We start from the raw sequence: 26964 nt of genomic DNA, 5'->3' as shown, positions 1-26964 counted from the left end.
AGTGGAAGGTGTCCCTGCCCATGGCACAAATTGAAAGGAGATGATCTTTAAGGTCCTTTCCAACCAAACCATTATGTGGTTCTATGATTCATTCTATTTTTGGAGTTTCACTGAATGGATGGCTCGAAAGAGCACAGGGCACAAAACAGCAAGTAACTTTTATTTATTTTGTACAATTAGAAGCAAGAAAAAAAAATAGTATCCTTTTAGAAAGATGGAAATCATAACAGTTTCTTCAGAAGAAATGAGCTGTGGTGTGAGACTGTTGTGTCCTTGACTTGTCTGGTAATATAGATCCCTATAGATTTTACAGATACATTTATTAAAACCCAAAACATTAGAACATTTTTCTTGTGTACATCTACATCAGATAACAGAAAGTTTACCATATTTAGCAAATGACACTGAAAATGTGTTTTCTAATAGTCTAAAAAATATGCAGTGAAATAGAGTGTGTCTGCCTGAAATTGACATAAATAGGTTAAATTAAAACAGTAGAAGATTGTGATACTGTATCTTTTTGCCATAAAGATAAAAAGTACCCTAACAGAATGTAGGGGGGAGAAGGCAGTTTAATAAGCTTAAAATGATAAATGGAAGAAACAAGCAACTGCAAACCAGGAGTGCTGTTGGAACAAAACCCTGAAACAAAAGCAGAAGTAGGTGGCAGAGGTGCCTTCATGCTATGTCAGATTTTCAGTCTTGAGATGGTCAATCCATTCTTGTTTTCACATCCTGTTGGTGGGATTTGCATTTGATATCCAAAAGATCAGATTTGTTTCCTGCAGATTGAAAGCATATGCTACTTCTAAATCTCTTTTTCCTATGGGTCTTTGCAGTCTGTGCGTGCCCAGCATTCCTGTCATCTTTAATGGAAGAACTGCAGTGATTTTTGCCCCTTCAGATATATATGTAAAAGAACATGGATATTTTATAGCACTTTATGGATTTTTGTTTCATTTCATAGTTACATGATTTTGTTGGTTGCCTGTAGTACCCCTATGGCCACAGAATAACTTTCCAGCTTCCAGTCCTCCAAATTACTGTGTCTCAGCACAAGAATATTCACAAGAGATCTTTTTTTTTTTTAAAGGAGAAATAAATACTTGTGTATTTGGAAGTCAGTCTAAATGAAGTATTTTTATACTGCTTTCTGCACATCTTTAAACATAGATCTGTCTATACTGATTGTTAGCAGCTAACTAAATACTACTACAGATCAGTTTATCTTCTGGGAAATTAATATTGCATGTAACTTTGGAACAAAACAGTGCTTATGAGCTAAACATATAAACTTTTGGTCAGTCTTCGTTAAGGGTTGGTTCCAGATCTGGGCTATGATGAAAGCCAAGGTCAGTATTTATTAGGGAACATTTTTATTCCCCACTGGTAAGGCACTGGAGTTGGGTGTTCAGGGTGTTGTTGAGAATAAGAAATCCTCAGTGACTGTTCTGGGTACCTCTGTTTCTTTATTTTGGCCTTGAGCTAATGAGCAGAGTCAGTGGGATCAAGGGCATCCAGTATGGAAAGGACTTTAATACTCCACTTCTCTGGTTAAACCCAAACCTTGCTTCTTGTTGTTTTCATGCATCCAGGTTCTCCTTTTCACACTCTGTCCCCAAACACAGGTTTTCCATGAGAGAAGTGAGGACACACAAATGCTCCAGAACCAAGACAAAGAAAACCACCTCATGCATAGATGGGAAGGTCCCATCTGTGTCACTGTACTCCAAAACCAGACCCATTTCAGTGGCACCCTTTCTTTCATTTACACAAATAAACTTCACCAGGTGCTCAGTTAACTTCATCTGCAATATTTATGAATTCATTTTTCAGTTCGCATTTTTTATTTTCAGTCTGATTTGATGTAGATCAACAGTAATTGGCCATGGAACTTGTTAGATAAGCTACTCTTCCCTACCTACTTGGAAAACAAAAGTCAATACCCACTAAGTGTTTTCCCAGACTCTTGTAAACAGAGGCTACATAATATTGCACCTGGAGAAAGGGAGCAATTCCAGCTTTCTGGGTAACAGCACGGGAGCAGTTCCAGCTCCCTGAGTAACAGCACAGGAGCAGTTCCAGCTCCCTGAGTAACAGCACAGGAGCAGTTCCAGCTTTCTGGGTAACAGCACAGGAGCAGTTCCAGCTCCCTGAGTAACAGCACAGGAGAAGGTGCAGTACTGGGGGTATTTGGGATGGCAGGATTGTGCTGCTGTTGGGGTGGAAGTTCTCAGTTTCAGTCTGGTTTTTCTGCATATTAGTGTACAGTGCTGCCCTGCTTTAGTAAGCAGGGAACTCCACAAAGAGAAAATAAACTTTTCTGTAAGGGAAGCATTGTGGAGCATGGCAAAAGGGAAGAGCTGGGATCCCACACAGGAACCCAAGTGTAGCCATGAATGTCCTGTGTGTGTGAGAGGTTGACAGAGCAGCCACTTGTGATTCTCGTTCATGTGTTTGGCTGGGGACTGCTTTTGTACAGAGCTGCTCAAATGTATTCCAGGAGCACAGCACTCAAGGAACTTGGCTCTCAAGGAATCTTAATGCACCCACATGCCCAGCTTTCAGCCAGAAGGTTGCTCGTGTGTCTTGAGTTATTGCAGGGAGTGAAAAGTGAGTGCACAGGATGTTTTGCACCAGGGAGTCACCTGCCTTCCGCTTTCACATGGTGAACAATCAGTGAGAATTAGCAGTCAGAATTGCTTAGGACTTGTTTCTTGGAGTTCTCTTAGTGATGTTTTACTGTATTTTCATGATTCTTCTACACTGAATTTTTTTTTCCTGATTTTCAGTTAATGATTTATTTTTGCTTGGGGACTTTTCAGCAGTAGTGTTTGTCATTAGAACCAAGAAAGTGAACTAAAACTACTTGTTTCAAAAGCATTGTGAAAAGCCTGAGCCCAATAAAATTATTTGCTCTAGAAAGGCAGGACATCTCTTAAGATAGATTAAAATGTAAAACCAGAAATATACTAACTACACAGAAAAAATCCATGCCAAATCTTGAAATTCAAATAGTTAATACATGGAAATGGTCTAGGAATCATTCTATTTCCCGCTGTAATTTCAGAGAAGCAGTATGTGTAATACACAAAACTGTCAAAAAATGATTCTAAATGAACTTTCAGGATTTGTGTTCTCTTAATTGAGTCCCGGAAACCGTGAAAGATATGGCAACTGAAACACTTCAGATGCAAACTTAATGATTAAACTCAGAAATGTGGAGATCAAAGAGAAACTGCTGGGAAGATCTGAGAATTAAGTCAGTTACAGATGTAAATAGAAGTTTCTGAACAAAAGATCTGTTGACAGTGCAAGAATGAAATCTTCAATCACTCAAAAAGAAAAATATTGGAGGATCAAAGAACATGTCAATAGACAGTAAAATAAAACCTCAACTGAATTAGTTAGCTAATTAATTTCAGCTTTAAGTAAGGGATAAGTTTTAACAGGGACCAATTCTTTCTTTTGTGGCTAAACCAAGTACAGATTAATAAAGTGAGAATTTTATCACCATCAGTTACTTAAAGGATAAGATCAGGGCAGAAACTGTGTTCCCAGTGTTTACCAGTTAGCAGAGATACACAGAATTCACACATGGGAAAACTTATCTAAATGTTTCATAGGAGAGTTATCAGGGGTTTCATGTTATCTGGGGTTTCATATGTCAGAGGTTGCTTCACAACACTTTTACAAGAGTTTATCTTGTTTTTGGAATGCTGCTGGGGAGGATATGATTCTGCATACTATAATCTGAATTATCCATACTCTAGAAGTAGTTTTACTGGTTGTAGTCATGGCTGTGCTCAAAGTACTTTTGCCATGCTAAAACCATCTCTATAGAAGGATGTGAGAAACACAGTAGGAGGCAAATTGTGACCATTCCTAATTCCAGTTTTTGGAAGCAGAAATAAATCTGTATGTGGTATAGTGTATGCTTTTTGTGATACCAGTACAATTGATGCTGTCACCAACATGCTTGCATTTAAAAGATATGAGGCTTTGCTCTGAGGAACTTCTATCTTTCCCAAAATTGCTATTTGTGACACAGGTCACCCAAGGCCATGCCACAATTTCACCCACCCTTCGAAACTTAGACAGGTTAGTGAGGTAAATTAAGCTTAGCATAACTCTGCTCTCCAGACCTCTGGCAAGAGACAAGCAATAAATTAAATTAAAGAGAATTAAGCAATATATTTTGTGGTGTTGACATTTTGGTGGTATGTAGGGGAGATGACTGATATAGTTTCAAATTGTTGAAATGTGACTGGGATTCCACTGGGTTATGAACTGGCAACTAGGACATGATGACTGACTAGTTGTAACTGCCCTGCTGCACTTAGACAGACTGTCAGCTACTCACCAACCAGCCAAATGACAAAATCAAATTAAAAGGCACACTCAGAGCCACTACTGTGCAAGCCCCTGGAGACCCTGAATAAGCAGATGGATCTTATACTGAGTGCCAGATGTGAATTGGCAAGGAAACAATTCCAGAGGCATCATTCCCCTTCACTGGAAATTCCCTGTGTTATATAGATGTTCAGATCTTGGGGCAAAACAGAATGCCTCAAAATGAGTAGGAGGAAAAATCTGATTCATAAAAATTCAAGTTCAGAGCCAATGCAGAGAAGAAAGTAAAGGTTTTGCCTTTTAAAAGAGATGATATGTAAAGTATCAGACAATAATTCTGTTAAGGCATTAAATGAAAGCATTTATATTTGTTGGTTTGGGGTTTTTTTACCACTTAGAGCTGAAAAAAGAGAAGAGTGAGTGTCTGCAATTCCTGGAGGGATTCAGATCTGAAGTCGAAGGGTCAGTGCAGCAAGCTGCAAGAGTAAAGCAATGCATTGACAAAGACTATTTTTCAAAGCATTTTTCTATCAGAATGGAAAAAATAGCTTCTGTCTCGGACATGTACCAGGATTAATGCTGGTATGGAACAGTCCAACTGACCAACTGCAAAGTCTTAAATCTAAATTTTTGGATGCTCAGAGTGGAATTGCAGTGATGAAACCACTAATTATTCAGACTGACTGTTGGTTTTGGCAAGGGCAAAACCAAATCATCATGTAAATTATTTTCATTACAAAACTAAGGAAGTTAATGTAGTCCAAAGTTTGGGTTAGTCTATTTTTGAGAGTAAATTTCAAACTGTTTTATTAACAGATGTGCTCATATATCTTTAAATTGAAGTCCCACACGCTCAGTAAATGCTTTGAGGGCTTTGTTAAAAATATATCCCAAAGGGATGAACCACTGGCTCAGCTGAAGTCAGTGGAAACTTCTCAATTATTTTCATGAGGTCTTAACATTACTCTCATTGTTTCAAAGGCATGTTCATAATGTGCATGTTATTTGTAAAATACTGTGCATCTGGGGGCATCTTCTAAAAAGCTGCAATTGTTTCTGTACTCAGGTGGTAAAATAGCAGAAATTTAAAAGATAGACATAAACCAATTTGTAATTTAAATACTTGTCTTATGCACATTAACCATTAAATGTTTTAATATAGACAACACTTATAGGAAAACCACTGTGATTATTCCTAATTCACAATGACCTATCCATTGCTTGCAGACATAATCTATAAATATTAAGCTGTGACAGCTTGCCAGAACTTCTCCATAAGGACCTACTGATGGAGTTTTTCTAAAGAGACTTTATAAAAGCAGCAAACTGTGGGATCCTGCAGTTGGCAGCTGCAGCAGTTTCTTCAGTTTTCCCAATAAGATTTGTTGAAACTCTCTGTATCGCAACGTCTTTATTGGTAATGGATCCCTCCTTAATTTGCACTGATGCATTTGGAATGTCAGCTTCCAAAACAAGGCACATGGGAGGCATTTAAAGTAGATTTTATGAAAGGGAAATGAACAAAGAGCATGTCAGGTTCCATTTTGATTTGCATGACAAATCCAGCATGCAGTGTTCTGGTGGGTCGGGCTGGGCTTGCCTGCCACTCACGGCGTTTGTCACTTTGGTATGAGCACTTTTGACAGTCCGTTATGTTAATTGTTCTAAGGACTGTTTTGCTGGGGGAAGAAAAGGAAAGGCATTTTTATTTTTGTGCTTGTTCCATCTACAGGAAAGGAGGGATATCTGAGGGAACAAAAAATGTTTTCAGTTGGGTTTTGATCTATTTTTTTTGGTAAATAATCCTGTGAGGTCATCAACAAAGTTCAGTATTTTAAATCTTATTGTTACTCACTCTGTGGTTTTGAGTGGGAAGTACCAGGCCCCTAAACTAGGAACTTGGGGAGTCTATTGTTTTGGTGCACACCATTCTTTGATCCTTTGAGTCCCACAGTGATGGGTCCTGCAGAGTGGTTTGTGCTGTGCCTATGTGCTTCTATGGGATGATATTATGGTGCTTTGACAAGTGCTAGCAAGAAATTTAATGCCCTCTGGGGCCTTGTTGGACATCCATTGTTATCAGTGTGTGGGGAACTCTCAGACCTGTTGGTAGATCTGTGCATGGGACTGAATTCTCCTGGAGGCACGTTCAAGGTGGAGGTTGCTGTGGCCCCTGATGGTGCACACACTTTTCCATCATCTACAGTAAAATAATTATGGATCGTTTGGTGAGTTTCAAAGTTCCTGACCTACTTCTGGTGGCAGAACACTGGAGGTTGATCACAGAACAGTATTTTCAGACTGACAGAACAATCAAAAAAAGTTTCAGAAGACTATGTTGTTTATATTGGTGTCTCTCACTAAAATCAGTTACTGCTGATTTTCAGCCAAAGAAGAGCTAAATGGTTGAAGAGAGAGGAGAGCAAGAAGATAGAAATAGAATTTTCCAGAAGGTTTTGGGTAATGGCTGGCATTTCCCTTTTCAATTCATAACTCCTACGCTGCATGTAGTGCTGTCATTTACATGTTGGGATCTACATGCACCATGACAGATTAGCTCTAAGTACAGAATGCTTTTTAGTATAAAATCATGCACTCAGGTGCAAAAATACTCTATTGAAGTGAAATAATCCAGTAGTAATTCCAATCACACTCTTGCTCAGTAATTCCGTGTGCTAATGTTACTTTTGATGCCCAGTGCCATTCTCCCTAAGGGCCATTTAATATAAAATCTGTGGACTTACACAAGAATCAGCTTGAGCTGGTGCATCTCAAAATATCAAACCCAATATATTAACAAGTTACTGGTGATTATGAATAACACTCTTCCACCAGCCACCACTGAGGGCTGCTCTGCTGCTTTACTGAAAGCTGAACCCAGTGGGAGGTGAACTCACTCATCTTTAGGTCCCAAGGGACTGAAGGCTTTGGTTCACCAGTGGGGATGGCTGTGATGGGACACGTGCCGATCCCCCTCCACCCGTGGAGGACATTCAGTGTAGGACAAGGGAGTCTCCAAGGAGGACAGGCTCCATCAGGAATTGCCCTTGTCCTTGTGGGGTGGGTAAGGGTCCCTTGGCAAGAGGCAGCTGCAATCCAGAGCTGCCTGGGTCACCAACTTCTGCATGCAGCACCAGTCTGTACTTCTTGGTCTTGTGACTGGATGGTGCCTCTCCATTTCCTGGTAGCTTTCCTGTTTGGGTACTTCTGGGAAAATCATGTCACTATTTCCTGTCAGAATGAAAAGTTGCTGAACATGTCCCACTAAGAATTAGCTTAGTTTTTTCCTAATTTGTACCAAAATTGAAAAAAGCCACCACAAATCCAAGGCACAGCAGGTGAAAAAACTTACAACTGTTCTTGATAGTTCTTAGAAAGTATTTAGTCTTACCTGTGTTTTTAACAAAAGTCGATTGCTCAGGTACTCTCTCTGTACTTGGCAACACTTGTTAAAACCTTTGACTGTGAAGGAAAAAATCACTCACTTTTTTTTTTTTTTTTTTTTTTTTTTTTTTGCTGTTATGTACTAATTCTGGACCTCTTGCCCTTAGTCTCCTGCCTCTTCCCCTTGTACTTGTTTTTTCAGAGACAAACACCTGCCTTTTCCCCCAGGAGGGAGCGATGGCTGTGACAGGGTAGGCTTGGAGGTGGGGTTGGTTCCGTGGCTGACCAGCTCAGTGACAGCAGTGACAAGTCAAAGCTAAGCAGCAGATACTGCTGTGGATAATATGTATTTAAGCAATTTTCACAATAAATTATCTCCCATCTCAATTTTTATTTTCTGGAACATCCCTAATTTTGAAAACAAAAATTTTCTGTTGCCTGGTTTTATTGTTAATTTTCTCAGAATCGTAGACCCATGGAATGTTCTGGGTTGGAAGGGGCCTTTAAGATCATCTAGTTCTAAGCAGCAGGGACACCATTCACTACACCAGGTTACTGCAAGCCCTGTCTAACCTGACCTTGAACACTTCCAGGAGTGGGCAATCCACAGGTTCTCTGGGCAACGTGTGCCAGTATCTCACCACCTTCACAGCAGACGATTTTTTCTTAAAAATTTGGAAGGTGGAAAGAATGAAGGTGCCATGTGAAAGACAAAGAGCCTTTTTTCTTGGAGGAATCCAGGAAAGCAAAGAAGAAGAAGAAGAAGAATCCAAGAAGCAAAGTGCTGGAGCAGTTCCAGGTTGATGTCTCATCACTGAGCCTGGCCAATGCCATCGTGTTTAGCTGCAAGGCTGGTGCCAAGAGGATGATGCCACACTCTTTTCGGTGGTGTCCAGCGACAGGACAAGGAGCAATGGCCATAAATTAAAACACAAGAAGTTCCAGCTCCACATGAGGAAGAATTTCTTTCCGTGGAGTGTGGCAGAGCACTGAACAGCTGCCCAGGGAGATCGTGGGGTCTCCCTCTCTGGAGACATTCCAAACCACCTGCGTGTCCCCTGCTGCAGGTGACGCTGCCTGGGCAGGGAAGGTGGACTGGGCGATCCTTAGAGGTCCCTTCCAACCCGACCGAGTCTGTGGAGGCTCTGCGGTCCTGGCCCCGCCAGCCGGGCAGGGGGCGGCAGAGGGCGCAGCGGCCGCGGAAGCGGCGCGGGCAGCGGGCGGAAGCCGTGCTGGACTGTGCCGGCCTGTGCTGGGCAGTGCCGGGCCGTGCCGGGCCGGACACACCGGAGCACCGCGGCCATGGCAGAGCGCGTCGAGCAGCGGCTGGAGGATCGCATCCCGGAGCTCGAGCAGCTGGAGCGGGTCGGTCTCTTCACACACAAAGAGATCCGGTGAGCGGGGCCGGGGCCCGAGCGGGCGGGTGAGCGCACGTGGTGCGGTCGGGAGCGCTCCGGGCGCTGATCTCCCGTTCCCGCAGGGCTGTCCTGAGGAAAGTCTCGGCTCTGGAGTACAAAATCCAGCGGAGAGCGCTGCGGAAGGAGGATTTTATTAATTATATCCAGGTAGGCTTCACCGAGCGGCAGAGCGGGGCAGTTATTGGTGCAGACCCGGCTCAGTCTGACCCGGGTTTTGTAGTTACTCCCGCTGGAAAAAGGGCAGAAAACGGAGACCCCCTCCTCACCTGGTCCCTGGGGTTCGGCTGTTGGCACCAGGGTATGAAGCGTAGCCGGGAGTTGGTGCCCGAGTTTAGGGTCAGGCTTCCCTAGTGTTGTGACCTTTTCCTGTAGTTTCTTGTCTCTCCAGGGGTGTAGAGCCCACGGCTCCCTGATGTGCTGTGTAAAGGGGGAATGTGTTCCCTGATGTCTGTAGTTAAAGGGGATTAGTAAATTCGGTAATAGGAAACGGTTCCTGAAAGGGTGGTCGGGCACTGAACAGGCTTCACTGGGAGTGGTCATGCCAGGAGCCCGACAAGGCTTAAGGAGTGTTTGGACAACGCTTTAAGGCACAAGGTGGGATTGCTGGGCTGCCCTGTGCAGTGAATGTAGAATTGTAGCGACTCAGCCGAAAATTACTGCTTATGTTTTCCTGACTGTAATGTTTACTGTTCACCTGATCATCTATAACAAACTTGATGTCGTTTTTTCTTGCCTTGCTGTTATGTGCCTCCACATTTGCTGTAAAATGTTTTTTTCTTCCTATTCTAGTATGAAGTTAATCTGCTGGAACTGATCAAGAAAAGAAGAGCAGTAAGTTTGTCAGCTGTTAAGAGTGCAAAATACTTTATGCCAAATCTTCTATCGCAATAAAATCAGTATTTTTTTTCCTCCTAGCGCATTGGATATTCGTTTAAGAAAGATGAAATTGAACACTCTATTCTGCATAGAGTCCACAGTCTGTTCAACCGAGCTACAGGGAAATGGAAAGTAAGTTTATTTGTACTGAGATTCGGAATTCTTTTTTTTTCTCTTTGCCAGGTCATTGTACCAAGGGTGTGTTGTTTGCTTGTCAGCGTACAAGCAATTTTGTACATTGTAAGGTTGATTCTTTTCTTCTTTTGATTTCCAACAGGATGATGTCCAGCTCTGGCTTTCCCATGTTGCATTTTGCAAGCAATGGGTGAGTTTTCAAATCCCAATCTTAGATGTGTTGAGACTGGTGCTTATTCACCTATCTGCAATTTGATTTAAAGATAGGGTTACAAACTTTACTACTACAGGGTGTAATACTGAAATAATTTTTATAGTGTTGTTGGAGCTGCTTGGGATTTTCACTGATGTATGCAAGAGTAGAGTTTGAGAGTGAATTAGTATGAAATTTTATGCTTGCAGGGGCAAAGGTGAGGCTGACTGCATTAAATTTGGAATACCAGTTGGTTTGTGAGAACCATAATATTGGTTATACCTTCTCTGGAATGAGTGATTCACTTTCTGTGAATTGTGATTTTGCTCCAAATATTTATTGTAGTGACTGTGCTGAAAAGCCTAATTCTGTCAGTTTTGTACTTGATAAACTTACCTGTGCAAGGCTTCACATGATTACCAGCGTTCAAGTGTTGTCATTTCTGTACTGAAGAAGGTGACTTTACATGGTGGTAAAGGTGGCCAAAGGAAAATACAATCTCTGTCTCAGAACAGGGCACTGAATCATTGGTTTGGGACTTGGCAACATTTGTGTTGGCTGTGTGGTTCAGAAAACTTGAATTAGCTGTGCTACTCTAATGTGGTGACATTTAAATGCTGCTCACTAGTGAGTAAATATGAGAAGCTTTCTGCTGTAGATAAAGTAGCAGAGAAGCATCTTTTTCTGAGCAATTGTACTACAGCTTGTGACCTTTCCTACTGAAACTCTGCTGCTGGGGGTTCAGTTCAGCGCCAGAGGGGGTGAAACAAAACTGCTTCTTTTACAGAATGCAAAACATCAACTCAGTAAGGTGTTTTCTACCATGTTGGCCATTCATTCCAATAAACCAGGTAAATAACACAATGGTGAGTGCTGCGTAAATGCTTCAGCATAGATTGTCTGGTGTTGGTTTAAGTTCTTGTAGATCTCAGTTCAAGCTGTTGGGCTAAAGTTCCTACTCTCTGCTCTTTGCCTTGCTGCTGTTAGAGAAGGGCTCTGACAGGAGTGGTGCTGAGCAGTCATAAAGGGTTGTGAAGTAGGTCAGAATGACCAACTCCCAGGTGGACTGGGGACTCAGTAGATGTAGAAGCAAGAGATGTCAATTGCTCATGACAGCCTTTTGGCTTTTGAAGGCATCATTAGATCTGTAGCTAAACCAGATTAAACTTCCTGGATCTGCCTGTCTGCTTTACAGTTTTACGTGGGAGATAATCAGTCTTATTCTGGGGCTGAGCTCATGTTGAGAGGTTAAATAAATTTATTTGTGTCACCTGTTGCAGCACTGTGGATTATGGCAGCAAAGTGGGAAATGGAGACACGACTGTCATCAGAAAGTGCCAGGCACTTGTTCCTTCGTGCTTTGCGCTTCCATCCTGAGTGCCCCAAACTTTATCAAGAAGTGAGTTCCTGTTTTTCTTCTATGACTACTTACTTGTTCAATCAGAGCAGATCAATTCAGCATGTTTCCCAGATCTGTCTGGGACAACTGGAGAAACTCGTTTTTCCATCAGCAGGAAAATGTCAAAAATATTAAAAAAAAAAAAAACAAAACAAAACAAAACAAAAAAAAAAAAAAAAAACACAACACCCAAATTCCTTTCTAAGGTACTGTTAAGCTCTGCTAGGACGTAGTTGTCAGGCTTAGTCTGGCCTCCCCAGTCTTTGTTGAGGAACTTGGTTTTCTTTGGAGGCAAGTTAAGATTTAAAGAAGGGCTAAAAAATGATCATTGCTACCTGTTGGAAATTTCTGGGCAAATACACAGGGCAGATAGTGGTAGGTGCACAAACCTTCAGAAACCAACGCTCTGGGACATGTGTGGGATCTGTCAAAGTCCTGATTTGTGTCTCCTCAGAGCTTGTTTTACCCTGTTTGTGGACTTAGATTTTTATGATTTATCCCCAGAGTAATTTCATTTTGTTGTCACTCTTGAAGTATTTCAGAATGGAGCTTATGCATGCTGAAAAACAGAGGAAGGAGAAGAAGGAATTTGAACAAGCAAAGATGGACCTGGTAGGTCAGCTAAACTTAATTAAGAGATATTGTCTGCTTGTGTATTACATGTTGAAATTCACAGGTTTGGATTAATGGTTTATTTGACAATGGCTTTGAGAAAGTTTTTGTTCATGTCCTGCACCTGTGTGTAGCTTTTCAAGTATTTGGTGATGCTCAGCTCTGATACTTCATACATTTATTTTTTCTTTGCATTTGTAGAATCTTTTATTGCATTCCCTAGTCTGAAAATTAACAGTAATTTCTGGAAAGTAATAGTCAAACTTCCTGCCTCATGTCTTTATAGTTTACTTGTACAAATTGCATAAGAATAGAGTTGCATGAAGAAAAACATGAATAACTTCTGATTTTTCTTTCCCTGTTTGCAAAAATATTAGCCGAGAAGGACAATAATTTCTTCAATTATATGCTTGATATTTCAGGGGGAATTCAGTTACTCTGAAGAAATTCTTAATGGGGAGATGGCACGCATAGTCTACAGGAATGCTTCTCAGAAAATTAAAGGTGAATGAACATTTCTTGTACTTATTAATTAAGAAATTGTAACCTTTAACCCAGTTCTGCAGTAGGCAATGCTGATAGACTTGGCTTCACTGAGATCTTTTTTTCAAATACACCGTTTTTTCAGTAGAACCTATGAAATGCCAGAGGATAAATGAATGGTAGTTCTGATTGCATGTCTTTCCTGCAGGCTGACATCTCTTCCAGCACAGCAGCTTTCAGGCTGAAGAGGCCTAGTGCTGGGTTACAGCCTCAAACTTGATTGTTTAAAAAAAGAAAACTGAAGGGCTGTTCAGAGTTACACATCTTTTTTACTTTGCTGAACATTAGATCACAACTAAGCAGCTACCACGAGTGGCAAAAAAGTAAGAATTCAGACTAATAATAAACCATGCTAAATTTTAAATTAAGCAGGCTTGGTAAAATAAGCCATTTTATTGAGAGAATTGGGTAAAATAACTGCAAACTAGTAGCAGACATCTTTGCTCATGATAGATGGGGATATTTTGGAAGACTGGGCAAAATACAATAACGAACATTTGTGGGGAAAAAGGACATTGAAATTAGTGTTGAAATTGAAATGTAGTGGGGAAAAAGGACATTAGAGGAAATTTCAGAAAGAGTTTAATTTAATTTTCTGTAGAAATACTGGAAAAAATAGGCATACAAATGATTTGTAAACACCTAAAAATAGTAAGGTGAGTAATGGCTGGTGGGAGTTCACAGTGATCTGATTATGTCCAGTCATGTCACTTGGCATTTTCAAAGGTAAGTTGTTGGCATAAAAGATGGACACAGTTCATGGACATCTATTTTGTGCAGCTTTGGAGAGATCTGTCCTGAGTGTGGAGCATTTTGTGTTTTCATGGAAAAGTCAAGTGAGGGAGTAGAGGAGATGCTGATTAAATTTGCATGTGGAACCAAGCTACAGAAATGCAAAGTGCAGTTGATGTAATATCTTGAGGAATTCTTCAGCAAATGCTCCACTTGATAGTTTTATCTTCTCTTGAAATGTAGGTGTTGAGTTCCAGCTGGCTGTGCTCTCTATTGCAAAGCTCTTTGATTTTACCCAAGATTTGCAAAAAGAAATTCTTGAAAGGTGAGTTGTGGCTTTGTGTTGTATTTTTATTTTATTTTGATTTGGTTTTTAAGAAACACATTCTCATAAGTTATAACTCTAACTTATAGTGCATTGACTGGTCTTTCAGATCTAAAGGCTGTTCCTCTAGGCAAATAGTGTTAGGGCTTATGTGAAGTCCTTTAAGAAAAACAAAAGCATGATCTTTAGAAGAGGATACTTGTATCTAATTTCAGAAAGGGCTTTAAAAAGCTGCTAGGAAAATTTAGGTAAAATACAGTTGTCACTGAATAATTAGTGCACTCAGTTTCTGTAAATTCATTGTGGGAACTGTGGATTTTCCTACTGTATTTTAGTGGGGCTTTTGCATCTTCTGTTTCTCCAGTGTTCCTCTCAAAAGAAAGATCTTTCTTGACAGCTCCCTGTCTGTTTCATGTTATTTCTGAAGAATATCCATATTAAATAATATTTTTAAAAGCTAATATTTTGTCTTTCTTTTGTAGGAAGGAAAAATATTTTTTTTCTGGCATTTGGTTACTTACCAATTAACTACATTTCTGTAGCAATATAACAACCCTCTTAAGCATACCTGCAGGTAAGGAATGGTGGCTGTGGGCTGTTGCCAGCATGTTGTGTTCAGTTTGCAGGCCAGATATGCTGATGATCCCCTGACATGGGACTACATGGCCCGCCGGGAGCTAGAGCTGGGCTCCCTGCAGCCCACAGAGCACTCCACAAAGCAGAAGAAAGTCTCAGAAATGGCCCAGAGAGAGGAACGGTGCTGTGCAGTCTTTGATGAAGCTGTGGGAGCAGTCCCAACAGGTGAAATGTTCTGCCTGCATTTTAACATTTGCTTCTGGTACTTCAGCAGCCTGTAAAAGCCTTGAAGGTGATGGCAGGCTCTACCATACCTAAGAGAAGGCAAGCAGTTCTTAGATGCTACCTCTTGGGATCTATTTTATGTATTATTTGGGTTATTTTCCAATGTATTTATGCTCTTGGAGGAGCTGCTTAACTGAAAATGTGTCTGTTGCTGGTCAGCTGTGAGTAAGAAATGGTTTTGAGTTGCCAAGGGAGTGGATATGCAGCTTCAGCCTCTGATATTCTTCTTGTGAAGAAGTTTGTCAAGGGGACTATTTGTGGAGTGGTCTTAAACTTGTTGCTGTACAGCCTTTAAAGTCATAGAATAGTTTGGGTTGGAAGGGATCTTTAAAAGTCTCATCTGAACTAAGAGCTTGATGCTCTTTACCAAGAGTTACTGCCTGCAGCTTGGACTGGGGATTAATTTTAGTGTAATGTTATAAATCTAGGGCCTCTCTTTATTTTAAAATACAACATTTTAAAATAAAGTTGGCTTTAACACTTTGTATCACATTTTGTATCTTTATATTTCTTTAAGACAAATATTTGTTGTTATTCTTGTAATTTTGTGAAGAGTGATACTATGCCTTTGCTTCTTCAGAGGACATGTGGAAATGCTACATCACTTTTTGCTTAGAGAGGTACAAGAGAAAAACCAACAGTGAAGAATTAAAGCAAAAGGTAAAATTTATTAGGAATTAATTCTAACAAGTCATTCCTATTTTTATTGACTTTTGTAATAGCCCAGACAAGAAGCAAATGTATTTTGACATTTTATCAAAAATACTTACCTGTTGTCCTCATCAAAAATAACTTAGTCTCCATCTGGGGGAATCACTTTTACTGCCAAGCTTAGAGGTGGCCTGCCTGGACATGATTAACCTGGACCTGATTAACCAGCCTTGTCAGTAAAGTACAGTGACCTCTGGATAAAAGCTAAGACTGCAGACTTTTTAATCATGGAATCGTGGAATGGTTTGGGTTGAAGGGGATCCTAAAAATTCACTGACAGGTCCTTCAAACCTATGCTTGTTCAAAGCAGAGGATGAATTAAAATGACTCTTGCAAATAAGTCTGAGCAAAGTTTGGTGCTGGCACATGGGTAATTTAGTTATGCATCTCTGCTTAGGTATGACTCAGTGAATTAATTAATTATCCTGTGCAACGTGGTTCCCTAGTATTACACTAAAAGAACAATGCAGTGTTGTTCTTTGCTCCTTAAGGAAGAGAAGTAAATGTTCAGATTTGCACTTTATCCTGGAATGTTTGCAGGTACCCAGAGCATTAGACACATAATGTGTAATTAGATTTTCACTGACATGATACACAATCCAGTGGGCTTCTTGAAATGCTGGAATCTGGTATATATAGGAGTAATGCTTGTGTTCTTTTTATTCTTTGTTGGTTCTAGAGGCTGGAGAGGACACTGAGTGTGTTCAGCAAAGCCCATGAATCCAGTTTGCTGTCAGAAGCTCTCTACAAGCAATGGGTAAGAACTGACACAGAACAAACAGATGCTGAGGCTTTCCTGCATTATTTGTGTGCCTGCCTTTGCCATTTTGAATAGACACAAAAGATGAACTATATTGGTTCAAAGTCCTGCTTTTTAACAAAGTGTATCTGCTGGGTTTTAGCTTCAGCTCTTACTGGACTCCAGCCTCTCTGAGAAGGCTGTGGAGGTGGCAGAAGCTGCAACCAGGCACTTCAGCCAGTCCGTGGAAACGTGGCACATGAGGCTGCAGGTGCTGATCCAGCTGAAGAGGGATGATGTGACCCAGTGTTTTGAAGAAGCCATTAAACATGTGAAATCTAAGGTCTGTGCTGGTTTACTGGACTTGCATGCATTAGTCTTGGGCCAGAAACCTCTGATGATTGGTTGTTTTTGTGTGGGTTTTTTTTTTGTTTGTTTTGTTTTGGTTTGGTTTGGGTTTTTTTTTGCCCTTTTTTTTTTTTTTGCTTTGTTGTTGTGGGTTTGTTTTTTTTGTGGGTGGTTTTTTTGGTTGGTTTGGGTTTTTTGTTTGTTGTTTTTGTTCTGTTTACAAGGCATTTAAAATCCCTAACCAGTTTTAAGGTCAGAAATAAGAACTTGATGTTTCACATGCAAATTTCATTCCCAAGTATTAGGGAATTGTCAGTTCACTTAAAATTCACATGTTTAAAATCTAAATGGCTTGCAGTTGCAATTTTACATATTTTCCTAGCAGTGAGCTAGGAGAATGTGTAAAATTGCAACTGCAAGCCATTCATTTTTTTGCAACTGCATTTGTGTCTCAATGGAAAAATGTGGTTCCCTTTCTTCACTGTCTGATACACCTGTGTGGTATTTCAGGCCTTGAATTAGCTGTGTCCTCTCCTGCTCTGTTCCATTTAAAACCCTGAGCACAGTGAGTGAGGAAACAAGAAGGTTTCTATCCTTTTTGTGCTTGAAAGTCACCTCTGTGTACTGCAGTGCTCACTGGTGCAGAACTTGATTCTCATCCCTGGCAACACAGCTGTCCAGCTAAGGATGATTTATCCTGTAGGTGAGGAGGGAAATGAGAAGTGATTTCAGTGTGCAGTTCAAAGTTGTCTTTCCAAGAGCTATGTCCAAGGGGTATTTTTTATGGCAGGTAATACAGAACCTGATGGCTGTGTTGCTGTCTGTTTCTGTAAATCAGAGTCACTGTATTTCAGCCATTTGATTGTTTGCTGACCTTGTAGGGCACTTTGCCATTGTGGACACTCTGGGTGGAATGGAGTGAGGGCACAAACAGCAAGGAGGACACAGAAGCTCTCTACCAGGTACTTGGCTAATCAAAATCTACTTTTATGTCTCTGTCAATAAAATGGAACAATGTGTGTGGATGGAACATGCAACAAATGCTTTTTACTGAAGTTCCTTCATGGATGTGTAGATATCAAAGAATTTCAAGCCAAACTATGTGCATTAAAAAAACCAGTTGGGCATAGATTTATAGGCACAAATGTCAATCCTGTGTTCTAAGGCATATGGATGTTTGTAAGCACAACCAATGATGGACTCCTACTTTGTGGTCTAGAATATTTGCTCTGTTTTCAGATACTTACCTGAGCATGGAAAAGAGAATTTTTTATTTGTGTGAAAATGTCAGTCTTGTTACAGAAGAGTCAAGATCAGAATGAGGACTTCAGTCTCACTTTGGATTTCCTCAGTAGTGTAGGGCAAAACAATTTCTGTTTGCCTTGCATGTTGGGTTGTGTTTTTTTCCCCTCCCATTTACCACATAAAACATGTGTTTCAGGCGGGAACTTGAATTCAGCTGTTTGTAGAGTATTTTGAAATCCTCTGCATGAAGGGGTTTAGGGAAATGCCAGTTCCAGCTATATAAAATACTGGAGGAGAAAAGTGTTTTAGACTTAGGAGATCTTCTTTGTGTCAGATGCCTAACTAGGGAGAAACACTAATTGAGCCATTTAATTGTAAGCTATGTGATAGGTTTATTTTTTGTTTATTTTGTTGGCTTTTTTCCTTTTAAACTTGCAGAGATCCTTACATGCCACAACACCTGCTGAATCTGTGACTATGAAGGAAATGTATCTTGACTGGACTTACAGAAATAGTGGTTATAAGAAAGTTAAAAGACTCTTTACTAGGTAAAAAAACCCAAAAACCTTCAAACCTGATTATTCTATGGTATATGTTAAAAGTCCTTAAGTCTAAAGTCACTTATTTTATTTCAGCCTATGTGAAAATCGTCCATTTTCACTTGACTTCTTCAGGAAGATGATCCAAATAGAAAAGGACCAAGTAAGTTGTTGACTATCCAATTAATGCTTGGTATTTGTAAAATACAGTTCTAACTTGGGATTTAAATAGGAAGCAGAATAGTGGTGTTAGTCTGTGATCAGTTCATGTTTGTCCTCTGCAGCTGATTCACTGGATGTGATACAAACCCAAGTTCCATGGTAACTAATCTTCAGCAGTGTGTGCGTGTAATTGCCATGACTCTCTTCCTTTGTCAGAATCTAATCATGCTGCAGATTCACTTCTGTCCAAAATAAATGGCCTTTTAATACCTTCCTTTTTTAGGAGTCCTGCAAAATGCTTCATCTGAGAGAATACTATGAACGTGCCTTGAGAGAGTTTGGTTCAACAAATACTGGTAAGGAGGATTCTGGTTTTTATTATTTATTAATTAATTCATTCACTGCTGCCTCTTTTATTTCCATCCATTTTAAAAGAGATGTGTATCACTTTTAATTTGGATTTATGAACAGTGTGGAGCTATATATTTATAATCAAGATTTCTGCAATATTCATTTGAAGAAAGTAGCTCAATTTTTGTTGTGTTATTTCTGCAGACATTAATGTTCCAGCTGGGAATAGAACCCAAGGTGCAAGGAGATTTTAGTTTCACAAAGTAAAACCTACTGCAATATTAAAGACATTTAGAAAAAGAGTTTCTAGTTAGGCTTGCTATGTTTGTTAAGTAATACCTAGTCAAAATCTAACCAGAACTTTCATTTTTCTTTTAAAGACCTCTGGCTGGATTATATCAAGGAGGAGCTAAGTCATCCCCAAGGCAAACCAGAAAACTGTGGGAGCATTCACTGGCGAGCTATGAAGATGTTGCAGGGAGACCTGGTGGAAGATTTTGTTTCTAAATACACTTTATTGCAAACTGGACATTTATGAAAAACTATACATAGTTACAACATAACTGTGCATTTTTAAACTTCTTTGTACAAAGGTAAATATGTTCCTGAACTTTATTAAAGTTTACCTTTACATTTTATATGACAAAAAAGAATAATCTCTGTTGCAGTCATTTCTAGTGTTGATTCTGCCAGAGGCAGGTTCAAGTGCACAGTCAGAGGAAGCAAACCTCTGAGGGTGTTTTCATCAAGACTTCTGAGAGCAAACTCTTGATCTGCTTAAACATTCAGATAGTTCTAGTGCATCAGTTTTTACACTCTGGAAAGCTAATATTACAGCACCTAAATGCAAAAAACCCCAAACCAAACCCAGTGGAAGCTACACCTGTAGGTCATCTTTTTATCTTATGAAGTTGGATCATGGAAAGTGAAACACTTTTCATTAGGTAATGAGAAATCAGTAAAATTGCAGTATTTATTGCTTCCTAGCCTTGAAATAATCTGTAATCCTCATGACAAAAAGAGAAACAGCCTCTGCAGATACCTTGTATTGATGTTTGCATCCTGAGAGTGATGAAGGGTAGAGAGGAGCTGTAGAGATCTGTTAGCAATGTCCTTGAGGTGAGAGTGCAAAGCTCTGATCTACACTTCAACTTTCTGTCCACCATGGCTAAAAAACATGTAATGTTTTTTGAAAGTGTGCTGTCCTTGGCTGTTTACAGAGCCACAAACCTGAGAAATCAACATAAATGCTATCCTTGGACCAACAGAGAAATGTAGGGAAAGTACAAGAACAGGAAGCAAGTGTTCCTTTGTGCAATTTCCTGCTGACTGAAAGGTGACATAATGATAATACAGGGAAATATTTCTTGATTTTCCACTCAAGTAGAAATTGGAGCTCCTCTCAAGCAATGAATTCCAGTAACTTAACTAGCTGGGAATAAAGTTTGGAGCAGCAGTCTGATAAGATTCCTCCTTCTGTGACCAGATCTGAGGTACATCCTGCTTTTGTGTTTCCCAAGCTTTTAGGCCATCTCCTATATCCCCACTAGTTCTCTGCCATCTCATCGTCTGACATTGAGATTTCCTTATTGATACTCTCTTATACCCTCCCTGCCCCTTATGCTGTTACTCCCTCTCCTGAACCACTTCTTGCTTCATCAGTTGCTCAACTAAAAGTTTTTAAGTGCAAAGTTTGGAATTTTTAAAGTCCAACAAAGCTGGTAACTGCATCATTTCAGAAAGTGGGCCCTTTTCCGTCAGCTGTTCTGGTTCCTCTCAGAACTTCGCCGTTCTCCCCAGGGAAACACATTCCCTGCAAGCGCAGGTGCTTGACCCCTGCCACAGCTGTTCAGCCAAGGCGTTTCCTGTCTCTTCATGTTCTGAGCATGCTGCTACCACGAGGCCGGAAGGAAATCGTTGTCTTTCGGCAAGGGGAAAACTCCATCCAACCATGAGAGGTATTGATACTTTATTTACAACTTCTTGAGTGAAAAGGTGCTTTCTCAGAGCTCCTATGCCTGTATATGTCTCGATTATGTGGTGGCGTTGGGTCATGGCTGCACTCGATGATCTCAGAGTTCTCTCCAGCCGAATTGCGTCTGTGATTCCGAAGCTGTGCACGGTGGGCTCCACAGCCAGGGCGCTCTGGGCGGTGGCGGCGTTGCAGGCACCGAAGCCGCAGCGGGAGCAGTTCTGCACGGTCCCTGCCAGCCTCATCCCGGTGCCGCACCCGGTCCCTCAACCGCGGGCCCGCCCGGCTGACGCTGCCCAGGGGCGGTGAAGGGAGGCGGGGCCGGGCGGTCGATGGTGCCCTCAGGCCGGGCCGCAGGCTCGGCTCCGAAGATTCGGGGATCCCGGGGAGCGCGGGGCGGGCAGCGGAGCTGCCGTGAGGGCTCGCCCGGAGTCCGCGCCCTTGGCCACCGGCGGCCCCTGCGGGCTCCGGCTTCCCGCGCCAACCGCCGACTCCTCCTTGTTCGAGTGGAAGTGTGAGGAGAACTCGCTGTGCCATTCGCTGTGCGCCCCTCAGAGCAGCTGAGGGTTTCCTCCTGCTCTCCACCCATCTTGGTCCGGCCCCTGAGGACTGTTGGAGGGTCCCGCTCGGCGCGTGGGCTCCCACAGAGCGGTTGGTTCGGTGTTAATACTTTTTCAGTTCCTTGTGTCTTAATTCCTTTTGGTGCTCCACACTGTGCTCCGAAGGTTCGGGGGTCCCGGGGAGCGCGGGGCGGGCAGCGGAGGCGGCGGGGCCGCCGTGAGGGCTCGTCCGGAGTCCGCGCCCTCCATTTGGCCACCGGCGGCCAGTCGTTCCCAAAGGGGCACGAATGGGTCGGTGTTGTGAGGAGACGGGCTGTTCGGTGTTGGTGTTAGTGCTCGGGGTGACCGATGGCAGCAGCAGATTTAGCTATAGCTCTGTAGATTTGCCTTCTGAAGTGAAAGCCTGTGTATTGTTAAACGTCGATTCATCAAGGGAACAAATGAAGACGCTGGGGAGCACATGGAGTAGTAGTTTCATGAGCAACCATAGCTGCTACTGCATTCTTTAAAAATGTCTCTTAGGTGATGGCTGCTGCCTCTGAGGCTGCAAAATCTGAGGGGAAACAGCTTCCTAATAAGACAGAAACGATGATCTGGAAGCCCAGACAAGGTAGGACGAAACAAAGTAGGTAATAAGTATTGAAACTTGTGCACTACTTGAGAAATCTGCTCAAAGCCTTTTGGTGTTGCATGGGAAATGCCTCTTTAATTACTGCACTAAATTATTTCCATGTTGATATTTGTGTATGCCTATGTGCATGAGTAATTAATCAATACGACTTTTTTTTAAAACAAAACTTTTTTTTTTCATACCTACAGGTGAATGTGGTGAAACAAGACTGCTGTGTCCTTTGCTCTAGTTTACAGAGTTATTTTCCAACAAGAAAATCCTGATTTGCACTGGTGCTGTGGTGTAAGGCTATGCCCACTCTTCCCAACCAACTGAAATGTGAGGCAGCCCTGTAGTGATATTACACGTATAAGAAACTGCATGTATTACATAAGATTAGTAGTCACAAAATGCATTTCTGTACCTCCCTGAATTACTGTGTGCTGAACACTTAATTGTTCTTGTTTAATTTCTGAGTGTACCTGTTGGTGCTTTTTACTGGTTGTAGAATGTTTGCTGCAGAATATTCCAAATGTTCCTGATGGCAAGTCTGAAGATAGTGAATCTGCTTCTACCTCCCCCAATGAAGGTGATGCCAGTGGCTCTACTGATGAGGGCTGGTACAATATATATGCTGACCTGGATGTGTGGGATAGTGAAGTTTCCAATGTACCTGAATCTTCAGGGCAACAAGATGCATCTGAGCATGAGGTGGAGGACTGGGATAAAGAATTGGAGGAGTCTGCATCTGGTCCTTATGGTGAGTACACTTGTGCTTCATTTGAGTTTTGGATATTTGGAGGTAGGTGCTTTCCAGGAGAATGTGTTTAAGTAACTCCATGTTCTATTTTGGGAAGCAATTTCTTGTTGTGTTGACCCCCTGGATATGTAATGCACAATTTTGTTGTCAAATACAGGATTTAAAGGTGGTGTTGGGGAGTTCACATGAAACTTGCTTGAGGAATTGAATTCTTAGGGAGTGGCTTGGTAAGGAGGTGAATTCCATGTTTGTGTTGAGTTTCTCTGGTGAAGCAAGTTTTCAGTGGTGTATCTTTGTTACTCTGAAGCAGAAGAGAAAGGTACATGGCGTGCAGGAACTAACTTTTTTGTGTAAAAATTCTTCAAGAAAATTCAAGACTGTTCATTATAATGTCTCTCTAGAGCATGGAGTTGTTTGGAACAGTGGTCAGTCTCTGAGTATGGTTTGTTGTGTTTACTGTAGTTTTTTTTGAGTGGGTTTTTTGGTTTTGTTGACGCTTGATCCTCCTAAGTGGTTGTGTACATGATCAATGCCATGGACAAAAGTGGCAACAAATAGGAGGAGTGCCACTCACACCTTTAGAGTTGAATTATTCCTTCAGTTTTTAACTTGTTTTTATGGCGACTCACATGTTAAAGAGTCTCAACCTTCCATTGGCCAGGCTGGTTCTTAGCACAGAATGGGTGGATGGAGTTTAGCCAGCAGTGACTGATAAGTTGCTTTGTCTTTGTTGATGTAGAATAGTACCATTTCCATTTTCTTCTCATTAATATGTATGTTTTTGTAATTAATATAATTGTCTTTGCTTAGAAAATATGTTCATTTTACTCTCATAATTAAAATAAACTTTTGCATTTCAATTCCATTGTTTGGTAATGGAAGAAAGTGAGACTGGTTTTACAGAAAGGCTGAAAAAACTTTCTGATTTTAAAATGGAAATACAGTATTGGTTTTTCACAGTGGGTAATCTGAGAAAAAGACTGTTCTCTTTTTGGGGGTTTTCCCTCTCTTCTGAGCTTTCATTTTCATCTTTTAACTGCTCAAATTTATGGAATGTTTTGAATTTTGTACTGGAACTGTTCCTCTTTCCTCCTTTATTTAACTTGGTCATCCCACCTGTCGCTCTTTAAATCCTTACAAACTAAGGCAGCTGTGATTATTGGATTCAGGTCCTTCTGAAGGATACTGAGTACAAGTGTCTGAGTTGTTATCTGCTACAAATACAGAAATGTGCTTGATTGGTCACTTCAAGGCTCTTTAAGTGTTTTAGGCTCTTGCTGTGATGGCTTGTTTGGCAGTGCTGCTCAAGGCTGACACGTGGGATATTGGATCCTCTTCTCCTCCATGCTCTGGGCTTTTTCTTTGCTCAGTGTCTGCTGGCTAGAAATCTTTATTCTTCTGTTAAAATACTTTGCTCTATTTTTATACTAGATTGGTTAAATACAGGCCCATTAAGCTTAATTCTAGCCTAGTGGAAATGTTGTTCCAGCTTTTCCAGGACCCCACCCTCCCATTCTGTCCAGTGACCCAGTTCATAGAGGGTTTGGAGGACTCCTCATTGGGATGGTGTTACAAAAGCAGCAGCAAGGGAGAAGGCAAATAAAAGTAATAGTTTCATGAGCCTTTTATTCCCAGGTAAGATGTGAAAAAACTGCCTGTCTTTTAAGAGCTGGTGCCCGACGTTCTAAGTCCCAGGTACATCAGTGAGCTTTCTGGAAAACTGTTTTGTCTGTGTGGTATGAACCTTCCTTAAAATGAAGACATTGCCAAATTCAGTTTTCAGTTTGCTTTTTTTAATGTCTAATTAATGAGTGCTGGCAGATCAAATTGAAATAGTGAACTGGAAGATGCCATAGATCTCCATAATAACCTCCTGTACTATTCCACTACTTTCCTGAGTATCTCCCATGGTTTAAACCTTTTATTTTATCTTTAGATGCTGACGATCTCTCCGGTGGAAGCTTTGAGGAAACTAATCTTTTCGGCTCGTATGTATGGAAGGAGGATTGGTTTTACAACCCAAGCTGTCACCACACACCTTGCCTCGTTTTTCCACCACGAGTTAGAACAGTTGAGAAGGGCCAGTTTGATGATGCTGATGAATGAGGTTGAGTCTGGTCAGAATTAAGTTTGGCTTCTGTGTTGGGTTATGTTCTTCAGTGACTGAGCTGTGCCAAGTCCCTTGGCTTTTTTGCAGAGTTGGGCCTGAGGCCAGAAATGCGTCACCATCTCCGGAGTTTTGCTTAGGCTGTTTCTGAGCTGTTCATAAACTGCCCACCCTTGCCCTGGAGACAAGAGTGCAGGTGCTGGGTTTTAGGAGTCAGTGCATTTCTGGAGGTCTTGTTTGTATTATATAGATCTATGTTGCTAATTAATTGCTTGAGGAGAAGTATTTAATTTCTAAACTTGTTTGCCAGGCTTCTGTCAGTTTTGACATGCTGATCCCTGTGTTTTTGTGCAACTTTTAGTTTTGTTTTCTTTGCATTTGATGCTGTCAGATTGGTTTGGATGGCTTTAAAAACTCTCCCTCCTTCAAGCTTTTCTGTTGTGTTTCCATATGGTTCTAAAGTCCATTTGTGATTCTTATGCTGCTGTTTAACAAAATCAGCGGTGGCGAATACAGAATAAGTTGTTTTGTGTTTATTTTTATGTATTTCAGCATAAAGGAATTACAAATACATGATACACATTTTGCAAATGCATGTGTTGATATACAGGGGGGGCATACTCCATCCAGTAGGAGTGCTGGGTGCTTAAGGCTGCCTCCCAACAAAGATTTCTCCACATCAGACCTTCTTGTGTATGGGCATATTACCCTAGAGTCCCACAGTTATCTTTGTTACATTGTCATGCAACATCAGGTGTTCAATGACAAAGAAAATACCTCTGCTTATATATATATATATATATATATATATATATATATATATATTTCAGCATATTATCTCAGTGTCCTGCAGACAGTATTGAATTAAGGTTGCTGATGCTGTTCTGCTGTTTCTGTTGTGGCAAATGAGGAGATGGGAACACAAAATACCTCCACAGAGTCCCTAAGAGAAGAGGTGGAACTAGAACCATGTCCTTCTCACCTTTGCTCTGGAGTTAAAGGAAGTGTTTTCAAATGAAGTATATAAGTGAATTGAGTGGCTGGTCACCTGAGTAACAATAACTTTTGACGTGCTCAAGTTTCATTAAACACTTTTATATCAAAAACATTTTCATGGCTTTGTGTTTAGACACTGACTGAACTGAAGCATTGTACAATGGGGTGGTTTTTTGGTTTTTTGTTTCCTTTTTCTTTTTTTTTTAAAATCATTCAGTGTATGAGACCAAAATAATTCTTTCACTAGTTTAGAAGGAAGAAGTGAATGACACAGTGATATTTCCTTAATATTTTCCTACAGAGTACAGGAGAACAAGAGCTTGTGAGACAAGAGCTTTTCTTTGGGTTCCTTTCAATTCCTGGTTATATTTTGGTACCTAGCAGTCAAAGCAGAGTGAAAACATAGTGTAGAGGTTGTGAAAAAGAGGGCCTGGTCTTTTATTCCCATATAATGGAGTCATCTAAGCATTAATATTTCCATCAAAACTTCCTCAGTTATGCTGATAACTGGCTCATCATCTCAAGTGAAAGAGTTGATTTGCAATTATAAGTGCAGTATTCATAACGATAAATTGAGTGCAGATTACTGTTGAAGTAACAATACACCAGCAAATTGTAAAAATTCCTCTGAAAACTCCCTGGTTCTTTTGTGAGCCTTTTTATCCTGTGCAGGCCTGCCTGTGGATGACAAGGCCCAAGGCTTCCCTGCAGAGGGCAGCAGAAAATTGTCTGCCCTGCTCGCCGTGCAGTCAGCAGTGTGAGCTCCCCGGCTGGATTTCTAGGGCTGATAGCAATTAGATCAGAGTTCTGCATTGCCCTGTTGTTCCCCAGTGAGGCTGATTCATGGCCCTGTTTAGTTTCTCATTTTTTTTTATTTCACTCTGAAGTTATACTTACTGGACTGAAAAATTTCTCCCATGGCTGAGTGAAGAACATCACTTGACTTCAGGCTTAATATATTTTTTTTTTTTACTGTGCTTGTGGGAGATATCCCACCATATTCAATAAAGATGAAACAAATAGAATTCTGTGG

At 41.0% G+C, this 26964-nt stretch overlaps 1 protein-coding gene across 3 annotated transcripts; it reads left to right on the top strand.

Moving 5' to 3' along the window:
- The first annotated feature begins 8938 nt into the window (after window positions 1-8938).
- Window positions 8939-26041, top strand: UTP6 (UTP6 small subunit processome component). Of its 3 annotated transcripts, XM_059864394.1 has the most exons (23): window positions 8939-9131; window positions 9218-9302; window positions 9945-9986; window positions 10071-10163; window positions 10309-10356; window positions 11147-11210; window positions 11640-11758; window positions 12293-12370; window positions 12793-12874; window positions 13889-13970; window positions 14590-14771; window positions 15412-15491; window positions 16222-16299; window positions 16445-16624; window positions 17511-17591; window positions 18313-18422; window positions 18510-18576; window positions 18859-18931; window positions 19307-20884; window positions 21981-22068; window positions 22278-22407; window positions 22577-22828; window positions 24765-26041. In XM_059864394.1, the coding sequence occupies exons 1-19, from the start codon at window positions 9040-9042 to the stop codon at window positions 19462-19464; spliced, it is 1794 nt and encodes a 597-aa protein (XP_059720377.1). In that variant the 5' UTR covers window positions 8939-9039; the 3' UTR covers window positions 19465-20884; window positions 21981-22068; window positions 22278-22407; window positions 22577-22828; window positions 24765-26041. The 3 variants fall into 3 exon arrangements, with proteins under 3 accessions (XP_059720377.1, XP_059720378.1, XP_059720376.1); XM_059864395.1 differs by lacking the exon at window positions 22278-22407; XM_059864393.1 differs by having other exon boundaries at window positions 22278-22828.
- The last annotated feature ends 923 nt before the right edge of the window (window positions 26042-26964 follow it).

Source organism: Haemorhous mexicanus, chromosome 20 (genome assembly GCF_027477595.1).
Source record: "Haemorhous mexicanus isolate bHaeMex1 chromosome 20, bHaeMex1.pri, whole genome shotgun sequence".
Classification (NCBI taxonomy): Eukaryota; Metazoa; Chordata; class Aves; order Passeriformes; family Fringillidae; genus Haemorhous; species Haemorhous mexicanus.
Note: the sequence above shows the minus strand (reverse complement) of the source record. Positions and strands in the feature narration are given on the sequence as shown.